Here is a 24,564-nt window from a genome sequence, read left to right on the forward strand (position 1 = left end):
CGGTGATATCACAGTAGCCAGTCAGACCCTAACTGTCATTTGTCAAACTTGCCATGTAACTTGGTAGTTAGGAGCCTATTGGCTGGTACATTATCACCTTCCCCTTTATAATTTCACCAAAACATCACATTCTTTATGCAGATACAGTCACACTTACAGTACATAGAATATAGATGTTTGTTACATATCATTTTAATCAGCAGAAGCTGCTTGTGCATCCAATTCACATAAAATGCATTTGATGGTAAATGCCCATAAGATGCATTTAAAGGTGCTGAAACCAATTTATTCAGTTGAAGTGGAGTTTATCAGGCCGGTATGTATGGGAACATGCTTAGTTTTTATTTTATTTTTGGGTACTTGTGTATTAGCACGGCGCCCGTTATGTAGTTAGCATAGCGGCGCTGTCAGAATCAGCGTAGTGTTCTCGCACCCAGCGTAGTTAGCGTACCTGTTAGATTCGGTGTAGTGTTCCCGCGGCCAGCATAGTCAGCGTCCCTGTCAGATTCGGCGTACTGTTCCCGCGGTCAGGGTTACGCAGTTACCGTAGTCAGTTAGAGGGGAAGGGGAAGTGACTGCGTAATGGCTGCAGAACCTGTTACAATGTTTAACCCTAACACATGTTGTCATTACTGTGTCAGAACGTACGATATGGCAAGTGTGAATGTGTTCCTGAAACACCCCCACTATCCACGCCAGCCCAAAACATGGTGAGTGCAGCGAGCCCCACAATGGGACGCGATATGCGTCCTCCCGACCTTTTCATACCTCCACTAACCACGTCGGCGTGGAGTTGATTTTCTAAAGTGTGGCGAGGGCAGTGTGCAACCAAGCCCAAAGTGTGGCGAGCTCAATGAGCCCCATGAGGGGACGCGGATTACTTCACATGTGTTCCGCGTCCCCTCGCGGGCTCACTGTGCTCGCCACACTTCGGGCTCGGTGGCTCGCAGTGCTCGCCACACTTTATAGGATCAACTCCACGCCGACGTGGATAGTGCGGGTATGAAAAGGTCGGAGGATGCGTAACGCGTCCCCTCAAGGGGCTCGCTGCGCTTGCCAACCTTCAGGCTGGCGTGGATAGTGTGGGTTTAAAAAGGAGGCATTTCTCAGTATGTAACATGGAGCACTAGCAAATGCTTCCTTTATTGTACATAAGACGCACTTGCGCCCGCATACGCCCTTTGTACAGGAGACGCACGTGCGACTGAACCCCTAACCCAGTCGGCAGGGTTGCTGTACCCTGCCGCAATAATTTCTGAGATGCAGGAGCATCTGAGATGCACCTGCATCTCAGACAGCTGGATCGCCTTTCCGCCGGCGCCCGCATAATCCCCTCTCCGCCGGCATCCACCAGCGCAGGGGATCTGGCGGTTACCGGCGCTGTGTGAGAGGTGCTCACTAGGCTTGCCATGGACAATGGAGACAGAGCCATGGACGCCAGGGACAGAGCTATGGACGCCGGGGACAGAACCGGGCTGCCGCGGAGTCCCTACGCTAACTGCGCTAGGCAGCCGTTAGGCTACGCTGACAGCGTAGCTTAGGCTACTCTGAAAACGTAGCGTAGCCGGGCACCGTACTATTACACAAGTACCTATTTTTGTGTTTACATTCTCTACATACTGTGTTTTTTCATGTCGTAACATGCCAGTCTCAGTAGTACAGCCAACAGCTGACAATAAGTATTAAGTAGCGCAGAAATGAGACATAATCGAGTTTCATATAGGCAACAGGAAGAGTATTACCGCTTATGTAATCAGGCATATAACACTTACAATAATGTAAGCACTCCTTTTTGATCACATCAAAACATGAAAGCTGCGGGTTTTCCACAGAGCTGCAAAGATGATAATTACAGTAAGAAAAGTCAAAATTAATTTTACAGACTACACTACATAAACTGTGCTTAATGAGCCCATCTAGGGAACTGGCATTATTATTTCATCTCAGACGGCTACATTAGTGCTCTCAAAATGTCTGGTAGTAATCTAAAACTTTTCTTTATGAATACTGACCAATTAAATCTCCTGAATGTAATGTACAAGAAGTTGGCAAGACAGACGAGATAATGGCTGTCACTGTAAAAACTTGCCTGAGGCGTTGTATTAATTGTATCTACAGATGTATCAATCTACTGTGGCAAATGTAACTTCAGAGATTTAAAAGAGAAAAAAAAAAAAACATTAATTTGACAATAAGTGTTATCATTTGTGTTCTGAGCAGAATTACCAGTCCCACCCCAAGCACAAAACAAAGCAGAATGAAATTGCAGTGTTGCAGCTCTGGAGAATGCAGAATACACAAGTATAGTAGCTGCAATTAGAAGCCAATGGAGTGAATTCAACTGGCGCAAAAAAACCTTGTGACCAGTTTTGGATTACCGTGGATATACTGTATACGCGCTCCCGATACCAATGCCTTTGTATTTTTATAAAATATGCAAATGGGGTTTAATATCTGGAAACTCTGCTGCGGGTTAAAAGAAAAACCACACCGGTCCAGTGGTCTCACTCGGGAGGGGGCTGTTGGGAGTAGAGGTGGCTGCTGGGAGATGTATGCACTAGGGCGGCACCTGCTGGGGGGTGGCAAGGTACCCCCCCTCACAGGTCGCAATTTGCCGGAAGGGGTTGCAAATTGCGGAAGACGGGAAGGGAAGGGCATGGCCTGGCTCCCCCGCTCAGCCTTGTACTCACCCATCCTTCCCTGCTCAGCTACCTGTCCACATTGCACAGGGGGTGTGGATAAGGGGGGTATGGGGCAGTGTAATAACACAGTGACCTACCTGAGCCAAAGCAGTATGAACGCTGGCTGCTGCTCGGTGGCCGCCCTGACTGTGCCGCAGAGCCACTCCCATGCACAATCCTCACCTCTATCATCCATATCTCGCTCCCTTTCTCTCTCTCTCTCGCTCTCCTTCCATTTCTCTCTCAGAATGGGGGGGGAGGGGCAGCAAAAATTGTGGTGCCTAGGGGTGGTCTGACACTTAAATCCGGCCCTGGATTTATGGTTAGGTCTAAATTCAAGTGGGCTAAGGGAACTTGCCCTGTGACAGGGGATGAGAGGGGTCGGAGAGAGGAGGAGCAAGATCGGAACAAGGGACCCAAAATGACCCTCGTGGGCTTGCTTCCTTTGCCGCACTTCGGGCGCGGTGGCTTGCTCCGCTTCGCTCACCACATGGTTACTAAAGGCAATCAGTGGTGGCGTAGATATTGAAGGAGTAAATCCTCTGGCCTTGCATCTCCCCTGGGGCGTGAAAGGTCCTTCAGCCCACTACAATTTAGCAACTACCCTGGATGTATGTCACACACTCCAGGCGTCAGGCGCACACTCACTCATTCATACAGACACACTCACGCTCTATCTGCCCTTTCTGACATCTTCTAGTGGTCTGCAGGAGCTCTGTGATCTCCCCACATTCAGCAGCCAATACATTTCTCTGCTCTGCTTGTAGAAATCTAAGGGCCTGACTCAGACCTGTACTCTAGGTTGGTAAATGCTGCCCGCCGCTCGTCTGACTGCCCGCCCCTCCTCCGCACTAATCCCCACAGTTGCATGCAAGGGGAGGTGTAGGCATCCCCTCGCATGCATCCACAGGGGCGAAAAATCCTTTGAAGGTTGCGGACCATTGAATGATTATTTTCCTGTTCGCAGATAAGAGATGGCCAAATTCGGGGCAGGCATCTACACACCTGCGTTCACAGGAGAACATCCAGCATTTTTATGGGCTCGCCCATAAAGCACTGAGTGTTTCCCCTACCCGTCCCCTTCACTCTCCTCACAGTACAAACACCTCAGCAAGTGTGATACCCACCGAAGGCCTTTGCACAAGGGGTTTATACATGCGCATCTTCGTGCATGTGCAGATCCCCACCACCATCTGAGGGTCAGAATCACCCCCTAAGGGTATGGATCTTTGCAGAGCATTTACTCATTCTCCTGCTGAAAGCTGTGCCGGGGAGTTGAGAATGAGGAGAGAGATCTTCACAGATCCCTTTTTCTCCCCTTCTCCACTGCCGACACCGTGACATGGGCACTTTGATAACAGCTGAGCCTGTGTCAATTTCTGGTCAGGCCAGCCTATGGAGGTAGTATTGGGAGCCAACGGCTCGTCGACTGTGACATGCATAAATGCGCATGCGCAAACCCCAAACAAACATCGGGGAAAAGGCCGAATTCAGCCTGCTTTGAGTCTGAATCAGCCCCATAGTGCTTGTAATAGAGGAAAAATTATGATTCAAGTGCACTGTATGAAACCTGACATCAGAGGAGGAGTTGGGGCCCTCAGGTACTGGGGCCCACCAGGGATTTTCCCTTTACCCCTGTTGACCAGTTAAACCCTGACAGTATGGCTATTCCAAGCCAATAATTTGTCCCTAACAGACGTTAGAATTACATACCTCCCAACAGTCCCGATTTTAGCGGGACAGTCCCGATTATCAGGGCCTGTCCCGCTGTCCCACCCGCGGGCGGCAGTGTCCCGCGGTGTGGGGTGGCTGTTGGGAGTCCCCCCCTGTCAGCTGCTAAGCAGCGGGGAATAAACGCTGTGCGCATGGGGGCTGGGGGCATGGCTAGAGGCTCACAGAGCCTCTGGGTCATGCCCCCATAGCGGCAAAATGGGGGCGTGGCCTCGCGGGAGAGCCGTGAGTATAGGCCACGCCCCGAATTAGACCACGCCCCCCCCTCAAAAATTTCGGCGCGCCCACGGCACGCAGCAGCAGCGTCCCGACTGCTGAACGCGCAAAGTTGGGAGGTATGGAATTAAGAGTTAAAAACATACAAGTTACAACAAAGAAAGAGCGTAGCTTTTCTTTATCCAAGGACCACAATGACTTTTATGAGCAAAATAGCTACAAATATTTCCTTAGAGACATAACAAGAGTTCACAGACGGCAGACTGTTCTCCTCAGAAACAATGACATGCTGTGTATTGTACGCAAGAGTAAATAAAGAATGACTTTCACGAACTTTTGCTGAGTTGTGGCAGGAAACTTCTGAGAAACCATGACACATATGTCAGTCCAGGGAAAGGAATACAATACAGTGATTCGTTTGTTGGAGTATCTTTATTTGCATTAAACATTTATTTATTACCAGTTATTTATATAGTGCACACATAGGGGGTTATTTTGGTTGATTCGCAAGGCTGCAAATGCGCAGCCTTGCGAGTCCACCAAACCCCGCCTTGCGAATGCCAGGCCGCCGACTCCCCCCCACGCAGCGTGGGTTTGCCTGCACAGGTTGCGAATGGATGTTTAGCATAAACATCAATTTGCATGTTGCAGGGAACACCCACATCTTTCAATGGTTGCCGATCATCGAAAGACGTGGAAGGTGCACGCAGTGACTTTCTAGTCACTTCTATATGTGTGTGCACGCTGGAACGGTTATAGGAGCGGGCAGCTGACATGTGTGTGCACGCTGGAACGGTTATAGGAGCGGGCATCCGGTGATGTCAGCTGCATGCCCCCTGCACCTGCGTCACGGCCTCATTACCATGAGAATGCCCAGCGTGTGGCTGCTCAGTAATGGGGCTGCCCAGCACCCCCGTCCTTCTCCACACCCCGCACAACTTGTTGGGTGCGTGCACCCAGCGAACCGAAAGTTTGCCATAGGTGCACACACCCTACGTCTGAACATGCGCAGAAACATGCACAGACCCACAACATCAGTCCTCCGTGTGAAAGCACGGAGGACCAAACGGATCAGAATAAGGGCCATATTCCGCAGCGTTGTACAGTGGAGCTTACAATCTATAGTCCCTAACACATGTCCACATGCACACATTCATTCTAGGGTAAATTTTGTTGAGAGCTAATTGACCAGTATATTTTTGGATTGTGGGAGGAAACCGGAGTACCCGGAGGAAACCCACGCAAGTACGGGGAGAATATACAAACTCCGCACAGTTAGGGCCATGAGGGGAATCAAACCCATGACCTCAGTGCTGTGAGGCAGTACAGTTTGTGCTCCTGCATAGTCGATATGTATACTCATCTGTATGCGTCTTGTAGTGTGTCCACCCCTAGCTGTATACTTGCATCAGATTGCATTTGAACCGAGCTACGTGTGGTGAAGGTCATATGCAAAGAAATATGGTTATCTGAGGATGCGGTCAATTTACCTATAATCAAAATACTCACGGTCAAAATACCGACAAGGTCAAAATACCGACAAGGTCATAATACCGAAATTATTTTTTTTCATTCAAACCGACTTGTACATACTTTACCATCCCAGTGGACATGGAGGAGGAATATAATAGCGCAGCGAAGCACCATGCCCGAAGCACGGGGTTCATGTCGACCTATGTCAACATACAGACCCCAAAAAAATGAAAAACATGTCTAATTTTTGACCTTTCTATATTTTAGAGGTAGGTATTTGGACCATGTCGGTATTATTACCTTGTTGGTATTTTGACCGTCGGGATTTTGATTGTAGGTAAATCAATCTAGATGGAAATGGTTCTCACAAGAACCCCCAATTAACGCCACTTGCCCCTTCAATAGTAAATGAAGGTGTAAATGAATTTTGTTACCTTTCAGCCATTCAGAGGTGGACTTGCTCTTGGTTCATTGTTTTGCTATAGAACATAACCCAATTAAGCTTGAGCTTCAGATGAAGATATGGTTTTCTCCCTTAAATTTTTCCGGTACAGAGCAGAATTTATGATTCCATCAATTATAGGAAATCACCCATGTCCTGAAGCCATAAAGCATCCATTCACCATTACACTACCACCACCATGTTTGTCTGTTCTTGATGTTCTTATTGTGGAATGCCTTGTTAGCTTTACACCAGATTAAACAGAACCCATTTCTTTCAAAAAGATCCATTTTTGAATCTTCTGTCCTCAGAACATTAGACCAAAAGGCTTGGGGGATATCCACATGTTTTTTATTGGCAATTGTAAGGAACAAGCCTTTATGTTCCTCTCAACCTAGCAGTGATTTTCACCTTAAAGCTCTCTCCCATGGATACCATTTTTTTCTCATTCCCTAAGTTATAGTGAAGTCATGACACTTTAACTGGGTAAGGCCTTTCGTTCCTTATATGTTCATCTGGGATCTTTTGGGTCTTCCAAGATGAGTCATCAATGTGTTCTTCGAGGAAAGTGTGTGATATTTAGATTCAACAGGACTGGCAGTAATCAAGCATAATTGAGTCTAGTCTAATTCAACCCAATGAAAATTTAATTTAGTTAATTGGTTGAATGAGAAAAGGGGAAAAACTTATTTAGACCATATATGCAAAGGGCTCGCATTTAGATCTGCATTGGATGTGTTAAAACTGATATCTAAAGTGTACAAATTAAGCTATTTAATATTAGTGGACAACATTCAAAAGCAGCTGCTATGTACCCTGCACAGAAATAATATCAATTTATTTGTTCCTGTTGCACGGCAACAGGGTTTGATACAGATACAAAGTTACTTGTTTTTGTTGCTTTACTTCCAAACAGGCCCAGAGTCACAGTACAGGTTTGGATGCACAATAGCAGAAATGAAAAAGATGTTCCTGGGCGGTGACTGGGAGGTAATAGGGGTGGTGCTTGGAGAGACTTATGGGAGTGTCTCCAGCATGTTGTAGGTGAGTTTCTGAAAGCAGTTGCATACACAGGCGCTCAACCACTCACACTGTATGCCATAGGGCTATTGCAGTTTGCGATGGTGCGAACAAGGCTGGCGTTTAAAGATAACCAACACAATTAAGAAGTGCACATTGGGACACACATATGTGCACAAGGGAAGAATTTGTAGATGCACTACCACCAGTAAGTCTGTCTCCGAATCAGGCTCTTTATGTGTTTCACTCAAGCTAGTTCAAAAATTTCAAAAGGAATCATCATCATCATCAATTTCAAGTGCAGATTTTATTATGAACACCTACTGTAGGCATAAAATAATTTTATCCTATTTTGGAATTGGGGATAAATGCAGAAGCAAGAACAACAAAGTATTTACTTGTATTTTTTTTTTTTTTAAATGCACCTTTGCCTTTCATTCAATTTATATAGTAAATTATAAAAAACTTTTTGCCCATGTTGGGCATTATTTGTCGTCTTAGAAGTAGCAAAAAATAAAACCCTCAATGTTGTGTTCAGAAAGGAGGAGGTGATATTTGTGGGGGTGTACAAATAAATGATACTTTATAGATGTTAGAATACATGAACAGCACAAAATGCAAAATCGTGGGGTGAGAAAAGCCTCAGCAAAAAACGGGTTAAACATAGTATTTAGATTAAAATACGTTTTTTTACGCTAGCGGTATTTTTAATTTGCTTTGTACAGTGAGACTGCTATAGTAAAATGAAAAACAGCATAAATGGTTTCAATGACAATCATATAGAATTATCTAAATGTCTATAAGAACCCCTGACCTCGAAACCTACTGTACAATATTAACAAAAGGGTCTGGAGTCCATTCATTGTAAATAAAATAGTCACTGCTTCTAGGTAGCAACGTCATATACACAGACACAGCCGTTATTACGCAATTATTCTATCTAGAATTGTATACTGCTTCCTGTGGGTAATACAGATAAAGAGAAGCAAATCCTTTACTATTGTTATCCTTCTACTTTACACCATGGGGTACATTATATTAGGAAGGGACACAGAAAATACTGTGATTTATACCATTTCAAAATTCTACTTACAGATACAACAGATGCCAATATCTCAATGCCCCCTGTGGACAGGGTAATGTAGGGAATTGTCTGAGGCTGGATTCCGGCTTCTTTAAAGATACTGGTGGTGTAAAACCAAATCTGAAAGGTAACAGAGTAGATGGATCAAACAGATCACTTTCTTCAGAAGCTACATTTACTAGATTACCATAATTGTTAATATGACAATGTACTATACGTCATCGTCTCAACATTTCATCCAGGTACACATGCTAAATGAGTCTGCTGTGCGTTGGGAACTCGACCCTGTCGATTTTCTTGTGTTGACCTGTTGATCTGATGATCTGTTGATCAACGACTGTTGATCTGATGGCTGTTTCCAAGTCAAACCACGCTCCATCCTAGGGCAGTGGAGATTGGGTACTGTGAAAGGGTGGCATCTATAATTAGGCACAAGAAGTTTGCACCTGCGAGTAAGTGCAGCAGTATGTTGCACTTATGGAACCGTTGGCACTCATTGAAAATCTGCAAGCCCAGCAGTACAAGAGGCCACTTGAGGTCAAGTTCCGGTGCCACTGCTGGCATGTAAGTGCCACTGAAAAAGAAACTCGCACCCACTGCAAGCAGATCACACCTAATTGCAGGCCTTAGTGGTCCTGGACAGATGGTGGAACTCATATCTCTCTGCAAAGTAGAAATATTAGGAGAGATGGCAGAAGGGGGTGCTGGACGCGTTCCCGACAGTCGGGATCCCGACAGTCATTTACCCGACGTCGGGATCCTGACTGTCAAAACGCCAACAGCCAGGTGCCCGACGGCCACCTACTATTTTCCCTCGTGGGGGTCCACGACCCCCATAGAAGGAGAATAGACTAGGTGGCTCGCGTTCGCCCTGCTGTCTGAGTCTGGACAGTCGGGATCCCGACGTTGGGCTAATGACTGTCGGGATCCTAACTGTCGGAACCCCAAACCACACCTGGCAGAAGGTACAGACTGCACTGATAGATTGAATTCCAGGGGTAAATGGAGAATTCAAAACGAGAATTGAGGAGAGAATAAAATATGGGGTCAGAAACAAATGAATTACAGAAGAAACAAATGACTGCTGGTGGGGTGGGGTGGTGGAAGAGTGGGTAAGGAATAGAGAAAGGTGGGAGGAGAACAGATATGAGCGAGAAAAATAAATAGAATTCATAACAGGCTCAGCTCCAGAACTTTGAAATATTCCGTTTCACTCAGTAATGCTTTTGGCAGAGATATGAGCAGCAATCTGTATTTGTTTTACTTCATACATACTTTAATATAACAGGTGTGAAAAAACTCAAGCTGGGCCGACAGAAGAAAAAAAACACCTTGCTCATCAAACGCCATTATAATGTAAATCATTTTGATTTGAAAGCAGAGCTGGGAGAAGGAGACAGTGCAGGATGAGGATTTCATAGAATGTGCAGAACATGAAGAATTTTAGGGGTATACTAAAGGCTGATTGTGGTCGATTTTTGGTTGATGGATTTAACCTTAATCAATTATGGACTTTAGGGGCTAGAACATATATTTACATGTTAAATGAATATACAAATTAATCTGCCAGTAAATGTGTGCTTTAGCCCTAGAAGTCCAACATCAATAAAGATCGATTTTAAATCAACCAAATTCAACCAATATCGACCAATTGTGGGGCAGATGTATTATCCGTCGTTATGGGGGAGAAGGGTATCAGCGCACGTTATGTGCACTGATACCGCTTCTCCCCCATGTGTGATAGAGCCGGGATGCGGTAATGGACAGGGGCGCTATGCTCCCCTGTCCATATCGGCGCTGCTATCAAAATGATAGCAGGCCGAATGTATGAACGGTCAGCATCGCTGCCCGTTCCGCACGAAGCCTGCTTTGGCTTCGCCAGCATCAGGCTGGCGAAGCCCTATCTAAACAGCAGGGACAGCGCTGTCCCTGCTGTTAGGTCTGGGCTGCGCTGGGGATCTCGCGTGAACAGCGAGATCCCGCGCATGCCCAGTGCGGCCGGCCGGGGGACAGGAGAGTATTAACTGATGCGCTATCTCCAGAAAGGGACATCGCCGGAGGGGGGAGTTAACGCTCCCCCGCTTCGGCAGACAAGATGTTAATACATCTTGTCGATCTCCCTTCCTGCTTCGCCTCGCTATTGAGGCGAAGCAGGAAGTATCATAGCGGCGCTTATCGCGCCGCTATGATACATCTGACCCATTGACCTTTAATAAATATACCACCTACTTTAGAAACAGTCAGTAGGGAAAGTTAGGAACAGTTCCAAAGGCATAAATCCACTAGAACAGGTCAAGCAAATCAGGGACGGATCAATGGGAAACTTAAGGTGCCCATACATTTGTCCGATTTGGGACGATTTTGCCAGATCCAGACGGATCCGGCCGAGAAATCTGCCCAAATCGGATGTGTTTGACATGTCATCCAACCCAATGCGTGAGTTCAATCTGTCATATTAGACCCATCAGCGGCACATCGCTGGTGCTTTTAAGCACCCATGATGTGTTGATCTGATCCCTAGGTGTGTGACAGCGATGAAGCACCGCCAATCAGCGTCCAGCCAGTCTTCTCAAAATGTTTTCAATATTCAGCAGCGCTTCCCGCTCCACCGCCCGGCAAATAGCGCTACTTAGTTCCCATCTGCCGCACAGACCTCGCTGACTGACTGCTCAGGGCCATAGGGATCCCGATGGCTGCCCGGCACCACACGGGGTCCTGCGCTGCACGGACCCCACTAATAAATCACATGCAATTTATTGCTTGTATTTTAGCACATCAAGTGCCAAATCATAAGCGAGCCTCCCAGGGAGCTGCCGGGGGGCACTCAAGGGCAAACTAGTGTATGGGGGCCTTAAGATCATTGATAAAATTCACGCTATACGCTACTTATCCAGAGAAGTGTCCTTCATCCCAACACTATAACAACCTAATTAAGGATCTGCCTGTAGCTGTTCCACAGAGCACCCTTATAGCTCAGCAATGCCCCCTGATCCTTCCATGAGGAAAGTGACATTTACAGTGGGTGTGGATTAGCTCACAGACAATGTATAGGTAGACGTGACATAAAAAAGTTGATAGGCACTAGGTCGAAAGTAGAAAAAGGTTGACATGGAAACGATTCACACATGAAAAGGTCAACGTGAATTTTTTCCCTTTTTTTTGGTGTCAGTGTTGACACTTGAGCACGTAGACCCCCAAGTAGTGCAGCACATACCATGCTTTGGTCATGGTGCCTCATTCCATTACCGCTGCTTTCGGCACACTTTATCGTTCCCAGTCAGATTCAAAATGGATGGAAAAACATGAAAGAGTCCAAACACTTGACCTTTTGCTTACGTAGACCTTTCGTCAATGTTAACTTAGTGGGGTACGGGTCATTGGGCCGACCCATTTTAGGTCGACATGCATTGAGTCGACCAATCAAGGTTGACATGGCTTTGGTCGACACATGAAATAAGTCAACATTGATAAGGCCGACATGAATCTTTCTTTTTTGTCCCAAATGTCGACATGGACACCGTCAAAGTGTACTGCTGAACTCACCCTGATTTATGCACAGTGCACACAACTCTATTCTCCGTCCACGTCCTAGTGGACCGCAGGGAATGAAATACCGCCTGTCGGCACATGTCGGCTCAGCAAAAAAAAAAAAACCACAAAAACCTCATTGCAATATTAATGCTTGCATCGACCTTCCAAACCTGTCTATGTATCACATTGTTACTTACAGCATTGAGGCCACAGAGCTGATAACAAGCCATTGTCACAATAACGGTTATGAGCTGCCATCTGACTGAGCGCGTCTTGAAAAGTTCAACTACAGACACCAAGTTCGTGTTCCGCTGTATCCTGGTCTCGGCCAGCACTTCTTCTATATCCTGAGAAACATCTTTTCTTCCAAGGAATGTTCGAAAAGCTGAAAAGGTAAGACAGCTCTTAACGTCAATGGCAAAAATCACAACATTGCTTTAGGGTAATATAAGTCCATGAATTGCAACATGCTGTGCAGATAACTAAGGTACAGTGTCTATTTGGGGCAGCACGAATGGTGTAATGTTTAGCATTACTGCCTCACAGCGCTGAGGTCATGGGTACGATTCTCACCATGGCTCTAACTGTGTGGAGTTTGTACATTCTCCCAGTGCTTGCGTGGGTTTACTCCGGGTACTCCGGTTTCCTCCTACAATCCAAAAATATACTGGTAGGCTACTTGGCTTCCAGCAGAAAAAATAACCCTAGAATGTCTGTGTGTGCGTGTACTTGTGGTTGGGAATATAGATTGTAAGCTCCACTGGGGCAGGGACTGATGTGATTGTTCAATGATACTCTGTAAAGCGCTGCAGAATATGTGTGCGCTATATATAAGAAACTGTTAATAAATAAATAATAATTAATACTAATAGAGATGTGTGAGTTTGGCTTTCTGAAAACCAAACATTTCTGAATTTTGGATATCCAAGTACTTCCAAGCTCAGACTTTTCCTGCCAGACTCAAATTCCAAAACGAGGCATAAACCATTTGTACTGGCATTGTGTTTTGGATTATATAAAATCCTGACCCCATTTTTGAAGGCATCAGTACAATTTGAGAGTGTAAAGTTAGTAGAGGTAGGGACATTAGCCATTTAGACACATCTCTGTAACATAATCTACAAAATCTCAAAAGTCCTGTAAAATAAGCAGTCCAGTATCAAATAACATCAGCTTAGACGTGCACATGCAATTTCCACTGTCATAACCTTCATGATCAACCTCCTTATTAATGATCGTAAGTATTCCTTCTGAAAAATCTGTTTGTGGCGTTCCAAGTAAACCAAGCACTTCAGCCACAAAAAGTGTCAATCCCTGTTGCTGAACTACTTGGTTTATAAAAATGTACATGTCCTTTTTAAATTAATATACAGATAGAACAATAATTGATAATAGTTGTGCGATTAGACCACAGTGTGACTACAATCAGTGCATATAATAAGTGGGCAAACATCCACAATACTCAAGATGATAACAGAAAGTAAACAAATATACACAAGTAGCTCTCGAATAGTGTCCAAAAAATTAGAAGTAATGAGCCCGATGCAAGGTGCTTATAAACATGGAAAATAGCAGCCAAATAGGTTTTTCTTGCAGTCCTCCAATATTGTAAATTGTGACTCCAAACAATGCAGCAATAGAGATCTATAGAAAGACAATCTCCCAAATCATATAACCCACAGGATATCATATGCAGGTAGACTTGGAGAAACAAAGGATACTGTAGTGCAGATAACCTTTGTAACAAATAAAAATGTAATATTCAATTGCACTTACAATATTGTGACATAGATAAAAGTACCGTGCTTCAGCACAATTGCTCAGCACACATTGCGGTGCACCACGATGCTCTTTGCTGAGCGATTGTTCTGAGCGGGGCTTTGCCTATTGTTTATATAGGCAAAACCCTGCATGATGTTTCGGTCCGATAATGACACGTGGGATCACACTTCGCCATAGCTCGGTGGCATACACATGAAGCAAACCATGTTCCTTTTATAAATGATCTGATAAGATCGCTTAGAAAAGGGGCTGAAATCGCTCAGTGAGTATGCCCCTTATGACAAATACTCGGGCAACACAGTAACGGGCCAGATTAAAAGCAAAGTGTCCACATCCAGGCTCCAATCCAGATGTCTGGTTCACAGAAACACCTAAACGGCTGGTATAAGTTCCACTCTGGGGGGGGGGTGGCAAATGTCCAACACAAGTCCACGCTTTTCGGTATACACCTTCATCAGAAGCACAATCGAAACACTGATCGCAAGCAGGGCTCCCCTGGTTTACCGCTGATTCCCAGGTGCCCTGCTGCACCTGGGAATCAGCTTAATGCATAAGGAGGAGAGGTCAGTGTGCTGCGTCACTTCTGTAACCTCACTCCCGCCCCCAACTGAAATCATGCTCAGAGACAGTATGTGGGATGGAATCATTGGCCATGTTTATTTACAACACATTACTCACAATTGCAAGGTAGGGACAGCTTCTGCCGAATGCTGCTTCCCCCCAGCTTTGGCAATTTAACCCCCTCACTCCCCCCTGCTCCACCCATCTGGCTGGCCGGAGCTTCAAGTGTGAAAAGGGGGTCAGGCATACCGGCCTGCCCCCTGACCTTCCCACCATCCAGACTTCACTGCCCACCCCCTATGCCTCTCTGTCGCCATCTTGGCTTCCCTGTGCTCCCTTTATACAGTTAAATAACCCCCCGCCAAATAGGAGTCCAGGGGGCAGACTTAAGTGTATAATGCATTATTTCCCAGGCCACCGTGATCAGCTCTGCAATCCCCAGGGTTTTAGAAAGTGGAGTAGTGGCTGGTAGATCAGGAAGTGGTGTATGTAGAAAGTCTGTGGCTTGTAGTTCTCTGAGCACCTTCGTGTTCTGGCAGACATCAGTATGCATGCTGGCACTTGTGGTTCTGCAATGACATTATGCCCAAGAAAGGCATCCACCGTTTATGTAAATAATGCCCCACCACCTGAAGAGGCAGTCTGCTGTACTTACACTGTATACAGTATTTAGCATACTTGCGGAGACTGTAAGCAGCACTTATAGGGTCGGAGACTGGTGAAGACATCATTAAGCCCCACCCCAAGTAATGCAAATCCCGCAATTCGCAGATTTTCGATGAGAGGGTTAGGCTAAAGGGGCACGATTTGCATATTTAGCCCCGCCTCCTCCTTCCAAAAAGCCGCAAACTGCGGTAATGTAACGCTGCTGCCGGGGAGATGCTGGGGGTCCGGCGTAATCAGGACGGTTGGGGCGGGAGGGAGACCCGGGCCATTATAGGAGGGTAGGCAACCCTGATATTTAGTTGCATTTATTTAAAAAAGGAGAAATACAAAACACACACTAGGCCGCAATTTTGTAACCTTATTTGATTGTGACCTCGTCTAATTGCCCATAATGTGCCTGTGCTGAAGCATTGAACACCAAGCAACAGTAAATATTAGGATAACTGTATATTTTATACAGTACAGTACAATTATATTTTAGCAACAAGACTTGGCAGCAAATTAACCAGAAAAATATTCTAAAGCAAAGGCAATGTCACTTGGAAAAAGTCGACTACAAAGTATTGGCCTACTTTCATTCCTAACCCCTCTGGAATTGAGCAGGATCAGAGGACACTTTAATGAAAAGTCTGCCGTAGAATTACAGCAGAGCAGGTCTGGTCTCTGTGGAGGAAATCTGTGCTGACACTGTGACATCTATAAAGAGAATCGGTAACTCCATTAAGAAGGAATCAAAATTGCCATACATTAAACATTAAGGTATAGGACAGGATTCAGTATTGCAATGCAGGAGCTATATTGGTTGCAGGGAGTCCCATTGCTATTTGACCTTAATGGTCCCCTGACCAAAGTTAAATAGTTGCATACTAGTTTCCAAGATTTATCTACTGTACCAAGCAATTGGGTCTGACCAAGCCTGTTGTGGGGTTTTTACCGCATTTCCCATTGTACTTAACCCCGCTTATTAGGGTTTTCACTGTGGAAGGAACCGGCAGCAAAAGCTGGCGATACCCTTTAGAAGCCAATGAGTGATTGGCAGCACTGTCTGTGGGACCCATCGCGGATCACTCCCAGTATTTCCGTGGCTGCCATGATCACTCTGCCTAACCCTAACATTAGTTCCCTGAAGCCTAACCCAACCCCCCCCCCTGCAGCCTAACCTTAAATCCTCCCTATAGTGCATAAATATAACCCCCCCCCCCCCTTCCCCAGCCGCATGCTAGCACTGCCTGCATACTTACCGGTCAACATCTAAGTGCCAGGACGTTAGCATTGGTATACTGACCTCTGGCATCCTGACCTTCGGGATACTGACCGCATCCCAATGAAACATTGCTGTTCTTTATCCTGCTAAACTCAGCGTGACCCTAGATGGCCATTGATATTTGAAGAACCCCAGGCAACTAGATAACATTTCATATAAAGTATCTCAGCAAATCATAACACGTATGAGTCACCAGCAGACCGTGTATGAGCATCCATTTAATCTCCAGCTCATCTCTACAGTTATTATGCTACAAACATCCAACAATGACTTCCGTTGAAAAACAGAAAGTGCTGCTGTAAATGATAAGAAAGGGATCTGTTTTGCAAATGTTTAACACAGATTAATAATCCCTGTTATCTACTGATACAGACATTTCAGGGCTGATTCTGAGTTTTTAGCAAAGCAAAAAATCAGGAGTTAAGGGGTGTACACACGGAGCCATTTTTGCTAGTGAGCGATTCTAAGCGATTTTGTCTATGGGCGATTTTGACTTTTTTTTTTTACATTAAGGGGGAAATTTACTAAAGGAAATTTGTAAAAAAATAGGTGTATTTGGGGCAGATGTATTAACATCCAGTTTACGTTTTTGAATTTTCGTTTCCCACTTCTCCTGCCTTAATGTGGAGAAGTGGGCACCCTTTTCCCCCTAATGTATTATCATGTAGTTAGTCATTACCGATAATCGTTATCACTCCTCTGATCTGTATTTTCTTTTTCTTTTACGTCTCTATTTGACGTCTGCTTCCCCCTGCACTGCGCATGTGAGGCTTTAGAAAGCTTTTGATTGGCTGTATCAGTGAGCTCAGTCAACTGTCTTAAATGCACAGTGGAGTTCATAGCGTTGGAGCATGTACGTCTTCTCATAGTAGCATTCTGCATCCTCGGGTAAGAGCAGCTCCAGCAGTCTTCGGCGGCTGCAATGCTCTTCAGTGTAGACCAGGTCCCAGAACACGATGAGGGCAGCTCCTCCGAGATGCCCTCCCAGGATGGTGCTCCGGGATATAGCAGGGGGCTTGCACAGAGACCTACTGGTGAATGTGCTCCGGGTGCTGCACAGCCTAGCTGCTCTGCTCCCCACCCACCTTCTCCTCCTACCTACGCATCCTGCACTCTGCCGAAACTTTAAAACTTCATTGTCTTTATTACGTCTATCTGCTATCAGCTTCCCCCGGCCGCTGCTGCTGCATCCCGCCCCCCCTTGCCCGCATCATCTCCTACCCTTTCCCCCTGACACGGTAGGTGTCACAGCAGCTGCCCCCATCCCCCTGCCTGCGGCAGCTGCCCCCGTCCCCCTGCCTGTGGCAGCCGCCCCCGCCCCTGTCTCGTCCCCCCCTTCCCCTGTTCCCTGTGGCAGCCGCTCTTTTTTTTATTTATTTTTTAATTAAGTTGTTTTTATTCAACAAAGTAATCAGTGCACAATTGTACAGTAAGTAGGTATTGCATTAAACAATTGTAATCATCAAGGAACCAAACAAGGGTTAATAAACGAAAGTTTTTCAACCGTGTCCATGTTTGAGTCTCTTATTGCCTCATTGTTGATATTCGCTTAAGTAGGCATTAGCACTGCACACATTATGCAAATGAGTTGTCCAGTTATTGATTTACTTTTTCCCCCTATAAACTTAACCCCATACCCTTGAGGTAGGGTAACACCCCCCCTCCCCCCCCCCCCCCCAAAAAAAAGAGAACAAAAAAATATATATATATATATATATATATATATAAGATACAATCAAAAGTATTAAGGGTGCATTACTACTAACAGGTTGTTCGCTTAAGATGTAGGCTAAACGGAGAGTTGAGCTACTCAGACCAGAGGAAGGAAAGGATGGGTCAGCAGTGGATCCGCGTGTTGCGTGAGTTAGTGTGCAGCTGGATCCTGCTGGGGATCAGTGGACAGGGCAAATCTTGAGGAAGTCCATCTATTCCACTTAGCTATATAGGGGGCAAGTGAGCCCCTAGACTTGTAAGTGAATCTCTCATGTCCTGAAACCTCGTTGACCAGAGCCCGCCAGTTGTATAGAAATTTTTACATTTATGTAGTAGAAATTGACCGGAAACAACAAGTGGAGTGATGGTATCTGCTCACTTATACAGTGTCCTCCATTTGGTGGCAAGCTGGAATTATGCCGCTGGATGTTTGGGAGTATCCACCAGACACAAGGTGGGAAGGAATTCCTGGGGGGGAGCAAAGTGAATCCGTGGGTGATGATACACCTGGAGCAAGTGGGTCCAATCAGGGTAAAAGAGTCCACACTTGGGGTCCTGGGAGTGAAGGACAAGCAGTCTTTCTGACGCGTTTCACTGCCAACTGCAGCTTTACCAAATAATTGTGTGTAAACCATTTTCTTAGCGCTGCTCACACGCCTAGGGCGTGACTGGTATTGTTGTTTTCTTTTCTGGTGGGGACTGACTATCCCCTCTATCGAGCAGCAGCTAACCCATAGAAGGACAGATCGTGTCAAGCGCCTGATTATTCCTTCGAATTATTCCTTGGAAACTTCTTTCCTTTGTTCATTGCCCAGCAATGCCGAGCATTTCATGGGCGTTCCCATGGGCTGGGGGTTCGTAGCTGACATCAGCAGATATCAGCTGCACAGCCGCTTCTTGTACAGGGACCCATAGCTCTAAGCCACCAGAGAGGTGTCATATATCTGCGAGCGATTGCAAAATCATTAGATAGTTGGTGACTATCGAATGATATTGCCCTTGAGTGCACGGCTGTAAATGGATGTTTATGCTAAACATCCATTTGCAGGCATGCAGGGAAATCGGCATGTGGGGGTGTGGGCGCAGGCGTTTGTGCGGGCACCATGTAGAGGACCCACAAAGCTGCAATTTCACAGCTTTGCAGGTCAACCCGGAATCACCCCCCATAGTGCATACACACTAGGCGATATGCACAGAAATATCTTTAAGTATATCCTTTTCCTGCATATGCGTAGGCACCTTATGATTTGATTTTACAAGCAGGACGCAAGCAAAAGTCCAAAACAGTATAGGACGAGGAAAACAGAGGTAGAAAATAGAAAGTTTGTGCTTATGGGGGGTTATTCTGGTTCATTCTTTCTGGCAAATTCCTTCTTAGATGGACAAAACCATGTGCACTGCAGGGGGCAGATGTAAAATGTGCAGAGAGAATTAGATTTGGGTGAGTTATTTTGTTTCTGTGCAGGGTAAATACTGGCTGCTTTATTTTTACACTGCAATATAGATCTCACTTTGAAGTAAAACCCCACCCAAATCTAATTCTCTCTGCACAAGTAACATCTGCCCCACCTGCATTGCACATGGTTTTGTCCATTTGAGAAGGAATTTGCCAGAAGGAGTGAACCAGAATAACCGCCTATGTTACTAATGAACTGAAACTACAGCACAACCTGGGGAGCTCATTCCAAATTCAGTCACAAATTGCACACATGTCATCAGATAATTACCGTTCAGCATTAAACAAGTGCGCTTGATGTAGAGAGAAAAACAAATAGCTCTTAAGTTTGTTATTTCTCATTGAGCGGTAGCACGCTTCACTGGATTGTCCTATAGACAGCCAATTGCAGAGGACACCGACAGAAAGAAAATAAATTGCACAGTCTAGCAGAGAACACGAGACAACAGAGAATAGGAAGACATAAAGGGAAATTCAGGTAATAACAGTAAATGATGCTCATATTCCAATGCTGGGGTAAGTGAGGAGAGCGGCTATGGTTTAGCTGCGGAGAACGATGCTGATATTTTATTCATTTTTTCCAGCAGCAACTTCAAGGGGAGTAGGACAAGGTGACTGGCACTCACTTTTCATGGGGGAATAAAAGTGTCCTGCGACTCCCGAAACATGGAAGGAGCATGGAAACGAGTGTATGCAGCACTGAAATTGCACATAACAAGATCAAAGCTGCCAAATACAAACAGAGTGTGCGTGTTAATTATTTTTTTCAATACCTTTTTCAAAGTAGGAATGTAATGAGTAGAGAAACGTATTAGCGATTTCCATGTACATGGAAGAGAGCAGGCTTTTCGTTTCTGTCATTATCTTTGAACACAGAAGAGTTACATTAATTAGGTTGTCACCAGGTGTGCTGTGCTGCAGTTTAAGGGATAAGAAATAGTTCCCTAGGAATTACAGTAGGGGCTGGAAGGGGGGGGGGGGGGACAGAGCGGAAGAAAGGTAGACAGCCCTGATTAGAATTATATTTTGCCATTGTAGGATGACAAGTGCCTTCAATAATGACAATAGCTGGTATATAATATGATCGATAGAGCTCCCACCACATCAATGTAAGGGACAAAGCAGAGCTACTGCATTTGTCATGTGGGAGCATCTTCTTCTACCAAGTTTGCTGTGTGTGTGTGGATCTGAGCCCTCAAACATTGCAATAGACCAGAGAGTAGCTGCCAGGAGGAAGAGACAGGAGCCTTAACATAAGGTGGGAGAATGTGAGCTTAGAAAGTGCAGTACTGGTTCTATTATATCTGTGTATTTATTTATATATTCATTATGGCATGTGTAACCTTCTCCTGACCACTTCTCTTATTTAAATGTTTGAAACAGCCTGAACTATAGACCATCCGTACTGTTAAATATTAGTACTGTGTTCCATACAGTATCCAGTGTATAAAAAGACCAATATTCAGGGCTTTACCACTCCCCCAAACTCCCGTACTTACTCCAATGCGAGGCAGAGTGGGAGACTTTGGATTACATTTGGAAACCCCCTTTAAAAATCTTGCTTTTCCACTGAAGACCACTAGTATAGGAGCCAATAGAGGTCAGTTATTATGCACCTTTTCAGGTTGGAGCCACTGGATCATAGTATAAAGCAGAGGTTCCTAAATATGGTTCTCAAGGCACCCGAAGGGTCCGTTGTAAGTATATCTGCGGCTCAGTACAGATTTTTTAAATCAAATTAACGGAGGTATACTTGCTGCCCCTATCAGCCTCTTCCTGTCACTCACTATTTTCCCTGTCCCACTCTGCCTCCCCCTTTCTCTCCCTTTCAACCACTGATGTGTTGGATATTGTGAACTTCGGTTGACCCAAATTAGAGTTTTGCACCTGGGCTTACCACTCACAAGTTCTGCCACTGATATTTGATTACCTACCTGGAAGGGGTGCGAACAGGAGGGAGGAGGTTCCAGCTCCTAGGAACTTAGGGGTAAATTTACTAAAGCTTCTAAAAATGAAAAGAGGTGATGTTGCCCATACAACCAATCAGAATTTATCTATTAATTTCTGGAAATGATAGACAAAGTCTGATTGGTTGCTATGGCAATATCAAAACAAACAAATCCCTAGGTCTGGACGGGATTGATCCTAGGGTTCTAATGGAATTAAGGGATGAATTAGCAAACCCTCTGTATTCCACTTTTGAGAACTAATTTTCATCTGGTAAGGTGCCTAAGGACTGGAGAATTGGAGAATAGCAGAGGTAGTACCAATATTCAAAAAAGGAAAAAAGGGATGACCCAGCAAATTATAGACCAGTGAGTTTAACAGCAATAGTGGGTAAATTATATGAGGGAATTTTAAGGGATGGTATCAAAAAACATTTAGAGCGCCATAGTATAATTAGTATTAACCAACATGGGTTTATGAAAAATCACTTGTGCCAAGCAAATGTTTTAAGCTTTCATGAGAAAGTCAGCAAAAACTTAGACAATGGAAATGCTGTAGACATGGTCTCCCTGGATTTTGCTAAGGCTTTTGATACCGTGCCACATACAGTAAGAGATTGATAAATAAAATGGAAGATTTGGAACTAGGGGTAAAGGTTTCTAGATGCGTAGGAAAGTGGTTGCGGAATAGAGACCAGAGAGTGCCACAGGGCCCCTTTTATTTAACATATTTAATGATATTGGTTGGGTATACTCAGCAAAGTTACCATCTTTGCTGATGACACAAAACTGAGCAGAGTAATTAGAACAATCACAGATGTCTCCGCACTTCAGAACGATCTTAATAAACTAAAAGAGTGGGCAAAAAAGTGGAAAATGCAGTTCAATGTGGATAAATGCAAGGTTATGCATCTTGGGAGACATAACCAGTGTGCTAGTTATAACCTAAGTGGGGTTGCTTTGGGTATATCAGAACTGGAAAAGAATCTAGGAGTCCAAATTGATAATAAACTTGGAAGTAGTGCTCAATGTCATGTAGCAACAAATAAGGTCAACAGGTACTAGCATGTACAGTATAAGAAAGGAGACTAGGGATTAAAATATAATTATGCCACTGTACAAAGCATTGGTTAGACTGCATCTAGAATATGGAGTACAAATCTGAGCATCGCTTTATAAAAAGGACATCATAGAACTGGAAAAAGTCCAAAGAAGAGCAATAAAGCTAATAAAGGTAATGAAGAATTTAAACCATGAAGACAGATTGAACAAATTGGGATTATTTACACTGGAAAAAGAGACTTTAAAGGGAAGACATGCTGTGGTGTGGGCAGACACAATTAATATGTCTAAAATAAGGTTGGACAAACATCTATTGGGTAAAAACATCCAATAACAATCATAATCTTTCTTTAAATAAATCAGAATACACAATGTATAAAAAGAGATGTAGCAAATAGATCTCACATACACTAACTAGGGTTGAACTCGATGGACACAGTCTTTATTTGGTTTTAACTACTATGTAACATCATACCTCCCAACATGACCCATTCCATTAAGGACAAAATGTTCTGTTCCTGGACTTCTTTGCCAGTGGCTATTGCAAAAATGGAGCTGTGACATAGTCCAAAATTGACATAGGGGTGTGGCACCAACTGCCACTGAGTCCTGGACTGTAATGTTTGCCAATGTTTGGAGTGGCAGTCAGACCAACTCCCCTATTTGAATTTTAGACTCCACCACAGCCCCTCCTCTGCCACTGGCAAAGAAGGCCAGGAACAGAGCATTGTGTCCCTCCTGAAATGGGTCTTGTTTGGAGGTATGTCACCTCTTTTTATTTTTAGAAACTTTAGTAAATGTACCCATTACAATCTTTATATATACTCTGAAGAGATGATGAGGTCGTCTTTCTCTTTCCACCATTGGTGAAACAGTTGGATAAAGAAGGAGAAGGCTGTGTGTGTGCTACAACAAAATGGCAGTCACTGTCCAGCGTATGGCTAGGTCAGAGATGCATGTACTATAACTGCTTTGTGGCTTAAAGTTCGATGTAAGTAAAGTTTATCACAGGCCTCTCAGTCGGAATAGTACATGACCTCTGTAGCACGGTGGACAAGGGTTTTGTTTTTACAATCTTCCTTAAATTGTTTTCCTAAAGTTGGCAAGAAAAGTGTAGATTCCAGACCCTGGGAAATTGGTGATGTATGAGCTGGGTGACACCTTTAGAGGTAGAGTATGAGTATTCACAGGCCCCCAAGATATTCCAGAAAGTAGATGACCATTGGATTCTACAGCGCGAGGTGTCATGGAGAAATATGTCGCCACCACCCTGGACCAGGCCAAACAAAGGGTTACAAAAGCCTATGAGATCACTGACAAAGTAACAATTGTCCTGGCACCAGTACAACAAGCAAATCATTGAGAAATATGAACACATCGAGGCAAAAAAGACACACAGGCATTCTAAATATATACAGTTACCTAACTAACTGAGATGGCCGTCAGCAGTTAATAATTATAGAAATAATTGCACTTCTTCAAGCGGATAAAAGAAAGAAAAAAAGCCAAGGGCCATTTTAATCCTTGTCAAATCTTATTCTTAATCAAAACTGTGGCATAGCAAATACAGTATGGCTCTTTTCTATTTCCTCCTGACTTCTGCCGCTCCTGAATGTCAAGTGAAAGATAAAAGATGAATTGAGTCTATTTCATCAATCAGGGAGAGAACTTGAAGGATGCAAATGAAGGATGAAATGGGTAAACACGGCAGAGGCTATTAGCTGCGGGTACACTAAGGACAGCTCATTTCTGGCTGGTTGACCAAACCCTTTACTGGCTTTCATCCATTACAGGGCAATACACACAGTGACTAGGTGCATGTTGTCATGTGCGATATATACCGTACATAATCCTCATTTGTTCAGCAATAGCCCACAGGCAACAACAAGAGCTTCATCCAGCCACATTCAGAGGACACAATGCGAGTGCTTGCACC

At 44.7% G+C, this 24,564-nt stretch overlaps 1 protein-coding gene across 1 annotated transcript in view; it reads right to left on the reverse strand.

Annotated features, from left to right (window-relative positions):
- Window positions 1-24,564, reverse strand: part of SLC2A9 (solute carrier family 2 member 9) — a 278,105-nt gene that overhangs the window by 144,144 nt on the left and 109,397 nt on the right. Inside the window, exons 9-10 of the mRNA XM_083157786.1 lie at window positions 12,376-12,563; window positions 8,657-8,767 (exon numbers count right to left, since the gene is read on the reverse strand). Coding sequence (XP_083013912.1) covers window positions 8,657-8,767; window positions 12,376-12,563 — 299 coding nt within the window. The remainder of the gene's footprint in view (window positions 1-8,656; window positions 8,768-12,375; window positions 12,564-24,564) is intronic.

This window comes from Crinia signifera, chromosome 1 (genome assembly GCF_055691185.1).
Source record: "Crinia signifera chromosome 1, ASM5569118v1, whole genome shotgun sequence".
Taxonomy (NCBI): domain Eukaryota; kingdom Metazoa; phylum Chordata; class Amphibia; order Anura; family Myobatrachidae; genus Crinia; species Crinia signifera.